Source organism: Phacochoerus africanus, chromosome 10 (genome assembly GCF_016906955.1).
Source record: "Phacochoerus africanus isolate WHEZ1 chromosome 10, ROS_Pafr_v1, whole genome shotgun sequence".
NCBI lineage: Eukaryota > Metazoa > Chordata > Mammalia > Artiodactyla > Suidae > Phacochoerus > Phacochoerus africanus.
The window spans coordinates 102,360,920-102,375,443 of NC_062553.1; the positions used below are offsets into that span (position 1 = coordinate 102,360,920).

At 39.4% G+C, this 14,524-nt stretch overlaps 1 protein-coding gene across 1 annotated transcript in view; it reads left to right on the plus strand.

The window, feature by feature from the left end:
* The window catches only part of ANXA5 (annexin A5), a 32,838-nt gene extending 19,446 nt beyond the window's left edge, over positions 1-13,392 (plus strand). Inside the window, exons 7-13 of the mRNA XM_047798576.1 lie at positions 1,270-1,349; positions 1,782-1,838; positions 8,215-8,308; positions 9,188-9,283; positions 11,283-11,341; positions 11,570-11,692; positions 12,865-13,392. Coding sequence (XP_047654532.1) covers positions 1,270-1,349; positions 1,782-1,838; positions 8,215-8,308; positions 9,188-9,283; positions 11,283-11,341; positions 11,570-11,692; positions 12,865-12,927 — 572 coding nt within the window. The 3' untranslated portion in view covers positions 12,928-13,392. The remainder of the gene's footprint in view (positions 1-1,269; positions 1,350-1,781; positions 1,839-8,214; positions 8,309-9,187; positions 9,284-11,282; positions 11,342-11,569; positions 11,693-12,864) is intronic.
* The last annotated feature ends 1,132 nt before the right edge of the window (positions 13,393-14,524 follow it).

Here is a 14,524-nt window from a genome sequence, read left to right on the forward strand (position 1 = left end):
AAGAGGCTTCACAGTAAAATCAGACTCTAAGCCAGGGTTTCAGGCCATGATGGGTTTTGGGTGGGTGAGGAAGGCATTTTTGGTCAGGGTGCACCTGCTGTCTGCCGTGGTGTGAGGACGAGGCTGAGAAAAGTACGTAAAGGGGATAGAACCAGACCGTTGTGCAGGGTCTGTGCATGTCCATTGTGGAGATAACCTGAATAGACACAATTAGGCTCTGTTACAGTGGGTTTTGTTTGACTGGATTAGAAGTTTGGATTTGATTCAAAGGCACTGTAAGTTCCTGAATGGGTGTGGGGAAATATTGATGAGACAATAGAGGGAGGAAGATTTGAATTGAGAGTCTGATTAAGTGCTCCGTTGGGGGAGGTAAGCTAGACAGTTATGGCTCAGCCTAGGCTGGTGGAAGGTATGCAGTGAATAAATCAGAGAGAGGAGAAATATTTAAAAAGATTTGATGGTTGATAATATGTAGGTGTTGGAGTAGAGGAAGGAATAAAAAGTTCCTTGAAGGTTTTGTATTTGAGCAGCTGATTGTAATAAATATGGTTCTCTTTTGTACCTTTAAAAATAGAAGTTTCAAGCTTTTTAAAGTTTGTCTCCTTTCAAATAATGATGAAATATTTAAACACCTTAGAGTAACACTTCCTTTCCATCAATAGCATCTGTTTGAGAGCCAGTGAAAAGTGTAGACTCTTGTAGATCCTGGTTCTCCCTTTTGCTGTGGTTTTATGTTGAATAGCTGGAAATAGGGGGCAGAAGGGCATATTTTAAAATATCACTGCTGTCTCTCAGAGTTAACTTTATTTGTTGAAGAAGGAAAAATCTTATTAGGGGTAGGAATGGCTACACCTCAAACAAAGAAAACCATTTCTTCTAAAGAAAGAAAAATATTAGAGAATAGAAGGTGTTTGGAGATGAATCATGTAAAACATTGGAAAGAAAGCAGAATAAAACTTAAAATTAAGATTGCATTTTAGAGGCTTTCCAGTACCATCATGTGTCTATAGATTAATAACTGCATTGGTTGAAATCATTTCTAAATGGCTGAGTCATGATTTATGTTTGAAACGAGTACTTTTGGGAGACTTTTTTTCATCCAGCCACTTAAAGCATTTACCTTCAGTCTTTAAAGCACTCAGAGAAGGACTAACAATTATGCTAATCAAATATTGCTTCCTTTATGTCTCTTCCATTTGATTCATGGGGCAAGGTATCTTTTTCTAGTTGAAAGAAACTATAAATTAATGTGAAATTATTCTGTTGCAGAATATGGCTCAAGCCTGGAAGATGATGTGGTGGGAGATACATCAGGGTACTACCAGAGGATGCTGGTGGTCCTCCTTCAGGTATTGGGTCAAGACTATTTGTGGTTTGATTAAAAAAATCTGAAGCTGAACTGGTCTGAATCTAGTTAAAAGTAAGATCACTTAAAATCTTGTAATTATTTCTGGTACTTGACTCTGGCTATGTGTTACCAGTGTTTGTGTTTCAGAATATCTGACCTGAGCTTTTAAGGGCTAACTCATAGTTTTTTTGTTTTATTTTCTTTTTGATCTCACTATCCTCTTTTATTCATAGAACTTAATATCAAGAGGGTTAGGTTTGTTTTGGACAGTGCTTGTGTGCTAGTGTAAAATATTGTAGGATTGATAAGATCCTAATAAAAGCGTATTACTCCTAAGAGAAAAAGCTCTATGTGCATTACCATCAGACGGAACCATTTCTTATTTTGAACAAAAGAAATGTAATCCAGTAATGTGACATATTATCTCTTATAGGCTAATAGAGATCCTGATGGTAGAATTGATGAAGCACAGGTTGAACAAGATGCTCAGGTGAGTGAGACTTAATATGTAAGACTTGATTATGACAAATGAAAAAAGAATCTATGCTAATGAAAAATCATCTTATAATTGCATCTAAAAATAATCACGTCCTTTATAAACCATAAGACTCATGTAAGTAGATGTCTTTCATTTTAATCTGACCAGCAAAATATTTTGTCTCAAAGCTGAAATGAAATAAAATAAATTACATATAAATAGTGTGTTCCACCTAAATAGGTTATTTTTTCTGAGATTATGAATCATTCACAAAATAAAAAATTTTATGAAAAAACCCAGGTGTTGTTGCTTCTACAGCCACTGAAGCAATCAGTCTCTTGGTAGGAAAGGATAAAGAAGGAAAAAAATAAAACTGTTTTAGTGATAAATGGTGTTTTATTATGTAACAGATGACAAGTTATTGTAGTATTTGAAAAATTCCTCCTCCTTTCCTTTGATAGAATTCTAGTAGGATTGCTCTTTTCTCATTTGCTCTTTAGTGACTCCCAAATGAAATTTGGGAGTCCTTAAGTGTCTTCTAAATCCCATTATAGTCTCAGTGTGGTTTATAAAGTAATTAAATGTAGGGAATAAGTGAGGAAATTTGAAACATGAGGCTCGAAAACTGGAAATTGGTAATAAAGGAATTATTTGGATTCCTAGAATCACATATTATAGTCATGTCTCTCTGGTTCCATGTGTTACATACCTCGGGGATATTGTGGGTTTGGTTCTAGACTGCTTCGATAAAGTAAAACAGGTCACTTTAAAGTAAGTCATATGAATTATTTTGGCTTCTCAGTGCATATAAAAGTTATTTTAAGCTATACTTCAGTAAGTGTGCAATAGCATTATATCTGAAAAACATTGTACCTACTTTATTTATTTATTTTTGTCTTTTTCCCTTTCTAGGGCCGCTCCTGCGGCATATGGAGGTTCCCAAGCTAGGGATCTAATTGGAGCCGTAGCCACCAGCCTATGCCAGAGCCACAGCAACGTGGGATCTGAGCCACATATGCAACCTACACCACAGCTCATGCCAATGCTGGATCCTTAACCCATTGAGCAAGGCCAGGGATAGAACCCTCAACCTCATGGTTCCTAGTTGGATTCGTTAACCACTGCGTCACCATGGGAACTCCTGTACCTACTTTAAATAAAAAAAAATACTTAATTGCTAAAAAAATGCCCAGACAATTACAGTGGTAACATCGCAAATCACTGATCACCTTAACAAATGTAATAATAATGAAATACTTTGAAATATCATGAGAATTACTAGAATGTGACACAGAGACAGGAAGTGAGCAAATACTGTTGGAAAAATGGCACCAATAGACTTGCTCCACACAGGGTTTACAAACCTTCAATTTGTGAAAAATGAAATACCTGCAAAGCACATAAAAAGAGGTATGCCTGTAATATACAATTTTGATTGCTAGTCATGCACCATTGAAAGGGGAAAAGCTGTATGCACTCCTCCAATTAACTGTTTCCTGTGAAGCAACTTCTGGATGTGTGATCTGACTTCTCTAATAGGAATGAGGAGAACGTTCTTCTTCTTTTGGGTGGGTTGATTTTGTAATGGCTTTGGGACCTCATCGTCTCTTCATGTAGCGGGAGAGAGAAAAGGAAAGGAAACAGATGTTTGCTGAGTGCTCTCTGTACAGTATTTGACGCTTCCCTCGCTGTCCTTTATAAAATGCAAACTGATTATGTCCCATCTCTGTTTAAAACCTTAAAATTCTTCAGTGAAGCTGACTGTCCCCAGGATAAAGTTCCAGTCCCTAAATGATTTATAAGTCTCTTCTTTATCTGCGCCTTTCTTAGGCCTCCAGCTCTCTCACTTGCTCTCTCTTTCTCCTCCCGCCCCTTCTCCACCCATTCACCTAGTTCTTCTTCAAGGATCAGTCCTCAGATTAGCTGCTTTTCAGGTCACCCTGGCTGACCCCCAGGTGTGTGTCAGATGGTCCTTATAGGGAAGACTGTAGCTTCTCAAGCTTCTTGTCATAGTCCTTGCCACCTCACATTGAAGCTGCCTATTGACTGCCCTTACAGGCCACTCAGAGCCATCAGTTCAATTTGTACCCTTAGCTCCTAGCATGTAGTCAGTACTCAGTAAGTAACTGCTAAGTGAACCAGTGCATAATCCCCTCAGAAACAGAGGGGATCATTTCTCATTTTACTGTTTTTTTTTTTGGCTGCACCCACACCATATGGAATTTCCTGGGCCAGGGATTGAATTAGAGCTGTAGCTGTGACGTGTGCCACAGCTGTGGCAGCACGAGATCCTTAACCCACTGTCCACAGCAGGAACTCCCTCATTTCCCTTTTATAGATGAGGAAACCCAGGCTCAGGGGTTCAAGAGACAAGCCCATGGCCCTCACTGAGTGGTAGTGAAGCTGAGATTCCCACTTATTTGACCCCTAAGCCCTTCCTCTTTAACTAGACAGCAGTCCCAGTGTTCCTACCTGTTTTCTCTTCCTTGTCATTTCTGCTATGGTAAAAGGGGCTTATTAAATATACATTGGAAGGAAAGACCTAGCTTAACCCTGCCTTCCTGAGGGACCGGGCTAGAGCAGCCCTACAAACCCACACGCCCAGGTGTCCTGGCCTTGCTCTTTGCTGAGACCCCCTTGCTTTCCAGACTCGCGCTGTCTGTGGGTCTGTAGGAGATGTGCTGCTTCTCACACTCCCACTCTCAGGAGTCGGACTTCTGGATGCTTTTCAGGGGTCACGGTCATGGTAGAAGGAGCAGCCTTAGCCTCAGGTGACCAGCGAGGCCTGCATTAGTGGGTGGTGGGCAGATTTCCCATCACATAGCTGCGGTGTGAGGCTACTAACAGTACGTTTTTACCTCATTTTTCATTCATTCCCCTGGTTGGAGCATTTGCTACAGAGCAGTGCCTCTCCAGTTTTCTGTGCTGATAAATTCCTCGGGGGTCTCTTTCAGCTGCAGGTTCTGACAGGGAATCTGGGTGGGGCCTGGCATCTTCATTTCTAACAAGGCCTCAGATGATGCCAGGCTGGTCCTGGGACCACACTGTGAGCACCCATATAGTATCCCTGAAACAGTATCTGGGCTGTGGATATCTTTTCAGTGACCAGGAACAACACAGAATACAGACTGGCTGTTAGTCTTTGAGTTGTAAAAATGGGTTATTAATTGATTCAGCCTGTTGAAAACAGTGATCCTTTCAGCATTACAAAAGGACCACACTCATTTATACCTTGTAGCAAGGGCACCTGAACTGTTATCACTAGTGGGAGTTTAGGATTTCTTAATTGAGAGTAATCTGAGAGAACTAAAGGGCCCATTCACAAACTTTTGAATTTTTTTCTCTACTGATACCTGGCACCAAGAGGATTCCTATTATTTCAGGGATTTGATAAGCCTCAATGAGTCATTCAGCTTGGGAATTCACATTTCACAGATAAGCCACTTTACTTTCTAATATTTTTTAAGTATTTATTTTTTGTTTTATTTTTTTAATTGTTATTTCTCCAATACAATTTTTTTTTCTACTGTACAGCATGGAGAGTGACCCTGTTACACATACATGTGTATGTTCTTTTTTCTTACATTATCATGCTCCATCATAAGTGACTAGACATAGTTCCCAGTGCTACACAGCAACTTTTTCTTTTTGTCTTTTTGCTATTTCTTTGGGCCGCTCCCGCGGCATATGGAGGTTCCCAGGCTAGGGGTCGAATCAGAGCTGTAGCCACCGGCCTATGCCAGAGCCACAGCAACGCTGGATCCGAGCCGCGTCTGCAACCTACACCACAGCTCATGGCAACGCCGGATCGTTAACCCACTGAGCAAGGGCAGGGACTGAACCCGCAACCTCATCGTTCCTAGTCGGATTCGTTAACCACTGCGCCACGACGGGAACTCCAGCAACATTTTTTAATGTGTTAAGCTGCTTTGACTTCTTCCCCTCCTCAATCCTTGTTTTATGCTTTCTCTGGAGAGAAGGTTGAACACAAAGGAGGGAGGGAGAAGGGAATCAATGTTTATTGAGCACCTGCTGTTGGTTACCTGACACTGTTCATTGCATTCATTACGTAAGTTATATTGATAACTCTATAGCAATATTATTCCTACTCTGTAGGTGAAGACAACCCAACTGGTGCTTGGACTAAACTGCAGAGCACCCCCTGAGGGGAAGGGAGAGGGTGGAGAGGTGGGAGGTTCCCTCATCCAGAACAGCTCCGTGGATATTGGGCATCCTCACTTAGTAGAAAGGACCCTTATGTTAAAGTAAGACAGAATAAATATTGCTCTCTATGAAGATGTCATCATTATTATTGCATGCGATTTACTTAATAATTAAGTTTTAGAGTAGCTGTTGATCTTAAACATGAATCTTCCAAGAAGATTGAGATTATAGTTAAAAATAGTCATTACATCAGTTACTCCCATACAACAGGCTTAACTGTTATACCTACTAGAGAAGATTCCTAGAAATGTTGAGCAGTTGAAGAAAGGGGGGCTTTAGCAATGCTTGCAGTGTTGTATAGGGGGTTAACCCTTTAGGGGCTATCTGTATGTATGTAACTCTTATCTGTATGCAGAGAATATACCAGAGGGAAGTGATTTTCAGAATGTTGGTGTTTGTGGTAATTTTAATTTTCTTATTATGTTTTTTCTCTGTTTTACACAATTTCTCAATGAACATGTATTATTTTTGTAATTAGATTTAAAAAGTTAAGACATCTAGACTATTGTTATATGGTTCGAAGGTTGAGATCCTTGCATGACTTTCATAGCAACTCTCTTTTCAGTTTTGAATAACCTGTTTACATAGCCAGGATTGATGTTATTTTTCTCATTAAAATAATTTAATTTCAAACTTGAGTGTAAAGATGATTTTCTGGAAATACCTAAAAAAAGCAAATCTGTACTGCTGTATATTATTAGGTATAACATGGCCAGAATTTCTACATCCAAACCTGCTATGACCACCACCTGTCCTTATTTGTTTTGCCACTTGTGGGCATAAGAGCAGCTCCAAGCAGCAGTCTTGGCAAGTTGCACTCACCTTGTTTTAATTGGTATACTTACCTGTTGAATAATTAAAAGGGTAGTATGGACATTTTAAAGATTGATTCTTTGAGGTTTTTTTTTTTTTTTTGTCTTTTTGCTATTTCTTGGGCCGCTCCCTTGGCATATGGAGGTTCCCAGGCTAAGGGTAGAGTCGGAGCTGTAGCCACCGTCCTACACCAGAGCCACAGCAACGTGGGATCCGAGCCACATCTGCAACCTACACCACAGCTCACGGCAACGCCGGATCGTTAACCCACTGAGCAAGGGCAGGGACCGAACCTGCAACCTCATGGTTCCTAGTCGGATTCGTTAACCACTGCGCCACGACGGGAACTCCGATTCTTTGAGTTTTAATAAATTATCTGTATCTCAAGAAGTAATCCCAGATTTAATGATATTTGTATGTAGTTTTTTTCAGCAATTGTGTGAACACTGGAAAGCATATCTTTTCCATATAAAAAAGTAAACATGGACACTCAAACTATTCAGCAAGTAAATGTTAAGTGCCTCTTGTATGCTAGGAACTGTGTTATACCCACAACCTTTTATAATTTTGTGATCTTTTATAAATGGGAAAATTTTCTGTAGCTAGCATTGGTTGTTTCAGCTGTAAAGAGAAAATATGGAGTTTATTCTTTAATCATGTGTAATTGAGCAGCTGCAGAGCAACCAAAACATAAAACATAGACGCCATAGCTGCTCATTAAATTTCTTCCCCAGTCTGAAATGCAACATTACCCGTGAGGTAATCAGAACTTTCCACTAACTACACCATTGCTCCTGAACGATTGGAAGTTGTGGTAGACATTTTGGGAACATTTAACCTGGCACCATGGTTGTGTTTTATTGCTTTGACCCATTAATCTTCTGTGGCACAGTCCAGTGACAAGCTCCAAAGTAGCTCCAAACTCAGTGAACTGAGTTTCAGAGTAGGAAAATTTAGAATGGAAAAGTATAAGATGATGAATCAGGCAAAATAATTGTCAGGGAATAAAACGTAAGTGTGATTAAGAACCTGGAAATGAGGGAGTTCCTGTTGTGGCACAGTGGCAACAAATCTGACTGGTATCCATGAGGATGTGGGTTTGATCCCTGGCCTCACTCAGTGGGTTAAGGATCTGGTGTTGCCGTGAGCTGTGGTGTAGGTCGAAGATGCAGCTCAGATCTGGTGATGCTGTGGCTGTGGTGTAGGCTGGCAACTGTATCTCTGACTTGACCCCTAGCCTGGGAACTTCCATGTGCCACATGTGCAGCCCTAAAAAGAAAGAAAGAAAAAAAAAGGAACTGGGAAATGACATGGGAAAACAATTTATTAATTGAGGTTGAAATTTTCACAGGCATTGTTTCAGGCTGGAGAACTTAAATGGGGAACAGATGAAGAAAAGTTTATTACTATCTTTGGAACACGAAGTGTGTCACATTTGAGAAGGGGTGAGTGATAAAAATGTGTATATACAGGTAGTTTGGTTAATTTTGGAAGTACAAGAGCCAGTGTGCCAAAATACCTGCTGCATAATAGGCTCTTATTGAATAAATCAGTTTTTTTTTTGGACTTCTTCTTTTCAGTGACCTTGAGGAATCTCATAATTCTCTCTGCTCCTATGGTAGCTTTTACAAAACTAGAGATCCTTGAGCACTGTTTGCTGTTAGGGTGATGAGGGAGGTAGACCTCCAGGTTGTTATTCATAGTCACAGATCACTGGGCTGTTGCTCACTATAAGTATCTTCTCCTAGATAGTGGTACCTAGGAGCTCACTTCTGGATATTCATCAGTACTTGTGGGATCAGGTGGGAATATGTTCAGTGGCAAGTGACAGAAAACCCTACTAATAGTGGCTTTACAAATTGGGCTTTTGGTAGGTAGGATTCCTTGGCTGATTTGGCAGAACTAGTTTCTTTCTACATTTCTGTTTTGATGTTCTTAGTGCTTTGGTTTTCTTTCTCATGCTCGCTACTTCATTGTCACAAGATGGCTGCTGTTGCTCCAAGCACATCAACCATTTCATAGCAAGGAGGAAAGGGCAAACTAATCGTATCTGTCTATTACTTTTAATAAGGAAAGAGAAAGGTTTATACATCAGATTTACCTTTAGGTCTCATTGGTAAGGAGGGGCTGGAAAGTGGGTGGACAAAGAACATTTCCAATCCATTGTTTAGGGCTTGGCACATTGAGGCTTGAACAAAATTAAGGTCTGTCAGCAAGGAAGAAGGGGAAATTTGTATTTAGTAGGGTAGTACCCTGTTAGTGTAAATATCTTTCTGTAAAGAGTAATTCTTAGGTGATTAAGAAATTTTTTTCCTGTTTTCTAGTGTTTGACAAATACATGACTATATCAGGATTTCAAATTGAAGAAACCATTGACCGGGAGACTTCTGGTAATTTAGAGCAACTGCTCCTTGCTGTTGGTAGGTAATTTTATAATGTATATAATATTTATGTGTTAAGAGCTAATGTAGTTTATTCAGTTGAAGCTGTCTGAAGATAACTACCTATTTTCATAAAAAGAGCTTATCATGATTTTTGAATGAAACAAACTCCTGAATTTTCAATTCAGAGTCTGTTTTGATGTTGGAAATACATGATACTCTGGTTAGTTCATCTAATCCTATGGAAATACTAAGAGACTTGTTTAAAAATCATTTCGAAGCTACATCAGACATAATACCATCAGACGTAATACCATTTTGGAGTTCCCACTATGGCTCAGTACCATTTTGGAGTTCCCACCATGGGTTAAGGATTCAGTGTTGTCTCTGTGGCAGCGTGAATTCCATCCTTGGTCTGTGCTGTAGATTAAGGATCCAGTGTTGCTGCAGTTGTGGTGTACATTGCAGCTGTGGTTTAGACTCTCTCCCTGGCCTGAGAACTTCCAAATGAGAAAAAAACGAACTTCCAAAAATGAAAAAAAGTTATTTCATTGTGAACCTGAAATTATTATCTCAAAGACTTGTAAATATTATTTTTAATACTTGTGTGCAATTTTGTTTTTCTTTTGAATACCATCCTGACAGCTGTGAGGCAGACTGAGAAAATAGAGTCTAATTTAGAAAAGTATCTTTGTAATAGTGGAAAATGTGATGATGATTATTTTTTCTGGTTAAATAGTTTGAAATTTTATTCTAGCTAAATATTCAGAATAACCTGGAAAAACTGGAAAACTGAGTTTGTGCAGTTTATTGCATTATTAAATACTCTTCAAAGCCGGGGAGAATGTAGTTCATGAGTTTCCTGTGATCCTCCTAGTTTTCATCCAGCTTTGAAGGGAACCTCTGTCTGCTGTTTGTTCAGAGGATTTTGCATTGAGCTGAAGTTTTTGTGCTCTCTGTCTTCTGGAGAATAAGCTAAATATGTGTACGAACCAGCACTAACAGTAGCTTTTCATTTGAGTCCAGTTAATTAATTTTAATAAAAAATTTTTATTTTATTTATTTATTTATTTTTTGGTTGGCTCATGGCATGTGGAGTTCCTGGGCCAGGGATCAGATCTGAACCACAGTTTTGACCTAAGCCACAGCTGCAGCAATGCTGGATCCTTAACCCATTGTGCCAGGAGGGGTATTGAACCTGTGTCCCCCCCACTCCCAAGACACTGCTGATCCCATTGCACCACAGCAGGAGCTCCTTAATAGGAAACTTTTAGATGGCCCCTTCATAATTAGAAGACCCATAAAAGTTAGGACAGTTTTAGTTACTAGTGGCTGTTTTTCTTAAGCATTGGGAGAGAGAAATACCACCCCCATTCAAGGATTTGTTATCTTTGTATATTAAGGAATATACAGTTTCTGAAGCTAAGCAGACTGAGGTCTGAGCAGCCCTAACATACAGTAGACTTGTACATGTTCAGGGAAGAAACTCTTTTCTGTTACCCATTTATCTGGGTATTTCTACCAAAGCAGTAAGTCTCATGTGGCTGTGTGTGAATCATGGATTTTAAAGAATATGGAGAGAATACCTAGACTACGATGAGAGGCAGATAATCTAAGGTTTGTCAAAGATAAGATAGCGTATTATCTTGTATTATTTGCTTGAATCTATTGGAATGGAAACTCCTAGGATGTTTGTATAATTTGTGGGGGATGAAAAAGTTTGTGACTTAATAGCCCATGCTGCTAAAGCTGCTGTAGCACAAAGGTGCTCATGGAACAAAGGGGCATTGAAAAGCATGCAGCCCCTGTTCTAGGTGCCCTTCTGTGTAGAACTTGGGATCCTGAGGAAAATTCAAACTAGTATATCTCTGGAGCTACTTGGGAGTAAGGAGCTCAGAGCAGCTTGCAAAGGAGCTTGTGTTACTTTCATCCTTGTATATAGGTAGAGCTATAAGCATGAGGCTGCTTTTGATTTTTATTTACTTAATCCTTTTCACATCAGAAAAGCATGTGACTGTTACATTACTTATTTTCTTAGTGAAATCTATTCGGAGTATCCCTGCCTACCTTGCAGAAACTCTCTACTATGCAATGAAGGTAAGTGCATACCTGGAATCTTCTAATTAATTTCTCTCTCCAGTAGGTTTTTTTTTTTTTTCTTCAGTATGTTTTAGATGATAGACTTTGAGATTTTTTTTTTCCTCCTTAAAACACGTAGTTCAATTCTACTGCATTGTTTTACTTTATTGATTCACCCAACTCAGGGGAGTGTGATGCTGTAAATGACATTTTTAAAGTATGTGCCTCTCTTTTTCTTTTTTAAAGGGAGCTGGGACAGATGATCATACCCTCATCAGAGTCATGGTTTCCAGGAGTGAGATTGATCTGTTTAACATTAGGAAGGAGTTTAGGAAGAATTTTGCCACCTCTCTTTATTCCATGATTAAGGTAGTAGAACCTTTCTTTAAATTATGTTTAGAAATCCACAGCAGACCAAAATATAGCATGCAAGACATGAATGGAAGAACTCATCTCTAGCATTAAGTTTAAAATTGTGGTTTGATTAAAGCTATGATTACAAAGCTTGGCATGATGTTTCCTGAAGGATGATGGTGGCTCCCAAGTGGAAAGTTGGCTCTTGGTGAGGCTGAGGCTCCTGGTGAGCTTAGAAGCATTATTTAGTAGTGATGACAGATGACTCGCTGAACCCACCTAGTCCAGGATAATAATGTGTTTGTTCATTTGCCCTTTTATCAGTTCCAGCCGTCTTTATGATTAGTTCCTCCTTTCTTTCGTATCAGTCTTTTCTTTCTTTATTATCTGTTATCACCTCGTCTCTGGTGTTGGTTTAGAGTTCAGGAAAGAACCAACCAGGTCCTATCAGGTAGTAAGTAAAGAGCTTAAATATTAATGTCATTTTTGTCCCTTTAAATTACACACACACTGAGGTGTGTAATTAAATTTGGCTTAAGACCTTTGACCAATTGACCCTCCCCCCCCTTCCTTCCTTTCCTCCTTCTTCCCTCTCTCTTTCTTCCGCATAAAGGGGAGTGTGGGCCATGTACAAAGCAGCATCTCAATTGAGCAAGCTTTTATTTAGTATTTGTGTGTGTGTCTGGGCTGAAGGGTGCTAGAGAGTTCTCCCCTGCACACGTAGCTTGAAACAATTTATCACACATCTGTGTGTGAGACAAGCAGAGGCAAAACATATCCTGCCCTTTGTCTTTGAGGCAAAGCTGTAATAGTCAGGCACTCCCAGCGTTGGCCGCCCCAGTAGCCAGACATATACTAGATGATAGAAACTTAGAGTTTGTTTAGAAAGCTTAGCTTGAATATAGTTCTAAAAGCTTCCCTGTTCTCTGTGTAACTAGAGGGAAGAACATATTTCGCTGTCTTAGACAGAACTGTGTTTTCAAGGGGTGTAATTAGAATGTTAACCCAAAGTTGCCTCAGTAGGAAACCCTCTGTATAACATCCCTGATGTGGAAGTCATGCTGAGAGAGAGACCCGCTTGGGAGAAAAGCCATGTGAATGACATGTGTTGCCAGATATGTTTTATTTTTTTATTTTCTGTGACTTTTGTGAGCCGTGGAGGTTAACGGAGTCCATTTGGGTTTCAGGGTGACACATCTGGGGACTATAAGAAGGCCCTCCTGCTGCTCTGTGGAGGCGAAGATGACTGATGGGGTCCTGGGGAGAGACCCCACGCTGTGCCCACTGCCGCCACTGCCTTCCTTCAGCACATCTCACTGCACTGCTTGTAGCCAGGGCTTGGCACATGGCCTTAATCACACTAGCATGCATGCTAGGACCAAAACATGTACGTTGTAGGAGAAAGTAGTGGTGCTTCTCTCTGATCTCCATTAAGATCTTTCTCTTTGTTGTAGTACTGAAGTGTACTTATGTTACTAAGACTAAAATCTGGATCATTTATATTTTCCTTTAAGAGGTCAGACTGCTTTTAGCCTATTTTAAAAGCTTCATTTATATTAAATTGATAACCATATTACCTTAATCAGAACCTGAGCCTCAGAATTGTGAACTCCTGGAAGTGTTACTGATCAAGTTTGCTACCAAATTAAACCTGGAAAATTATGGTAGTTGCATTCAAAAGATTAGTGGGTAATAAACATTTCCTTTCTCCTAAATTGTGTGTGTGTGTGTGTATGTTTAGAAAATGTATTTACCTATTTATATCTTTTTTTTTTTTGTCTTTTTAGGGCTGTACCTGTGGCACATGGAGGTTCTCAGGCTAGGGTCGAATCGGAGCTGTAGCCCCTGGCCTATGCCACAGCCACAGCAACGCCAGATCCAAGCTGTGTCTGTGACCTACACTACAGTTCACGGCAACGCCAGGTCCTTAACCCACTGAGTGAGGCCAGAGATCAAACCTGTGTCCTCATGGATGCTAGTCAGATTCATTTCCAGTGACCCATGATGGGAGCTCCAAACAGTGATATCTTTTTTCAAGCTAGTTAATTGACCATGTTGTCAGTTGATAGTTGGATTTATGGTTGGCTTTTAGGTGAAATACAACACTGCAAAATGAATTCCCTGGGCAGTGTGGAATGAGGGAGAGGTTGAAGGGGGTCTCTGATTTACTGGTAGCATATTTATATGGGCACCAATTAAAGTAATGCTTATGCTAGTTGCTTAGTAGAAAAGCTGATTTTAAAACTTAACCTAAAATTAGGAGTGCTACATTTCACTTTCCTATTATTAGCTTGTTTCTCATATTTTCATCTACTTCCTTTTTGAGATAAAAAAACAGGCAGTAGAGAAGCAAAAAGAGAGAAAGCAGTTTCTTTCTCTCTTCTAATAGGTACCTTTCAGTTTTCTGCTATTTCTTGAGTTGGTGTTAATGTCCTTTTTTCACTTTCTACCTTATAGATGTGTTTTTTTAAAGCAAGTGATTACTATTAATAAGACATTTTTATAAATGGACTATATTCCTGTTGAAAACTGTAAAATAGTGATATTGTTCTTTTCTCAAGCTTGGCTGGTCATCAAAATAACCCTGAGAGCCTTAAAAATTATATGTGTATGTATATGACATTTGATTTTTTTTTTGAAAGCTCCATAGGCGATTATAATGCAGAGCGAAGTTGAGAACCAGCTGCCTGTACTTTCCCCCATTGAGATATAATTGATATACAACACCGTTTACATTTAAGGTATATAGCATAATGACTTGAGTTACATATATTAAAAAATGATTACCACAATAAGTTTAGTTACCATCTATCATCTCATAGATTTTTTAAAAAGAAAGAAAAAATG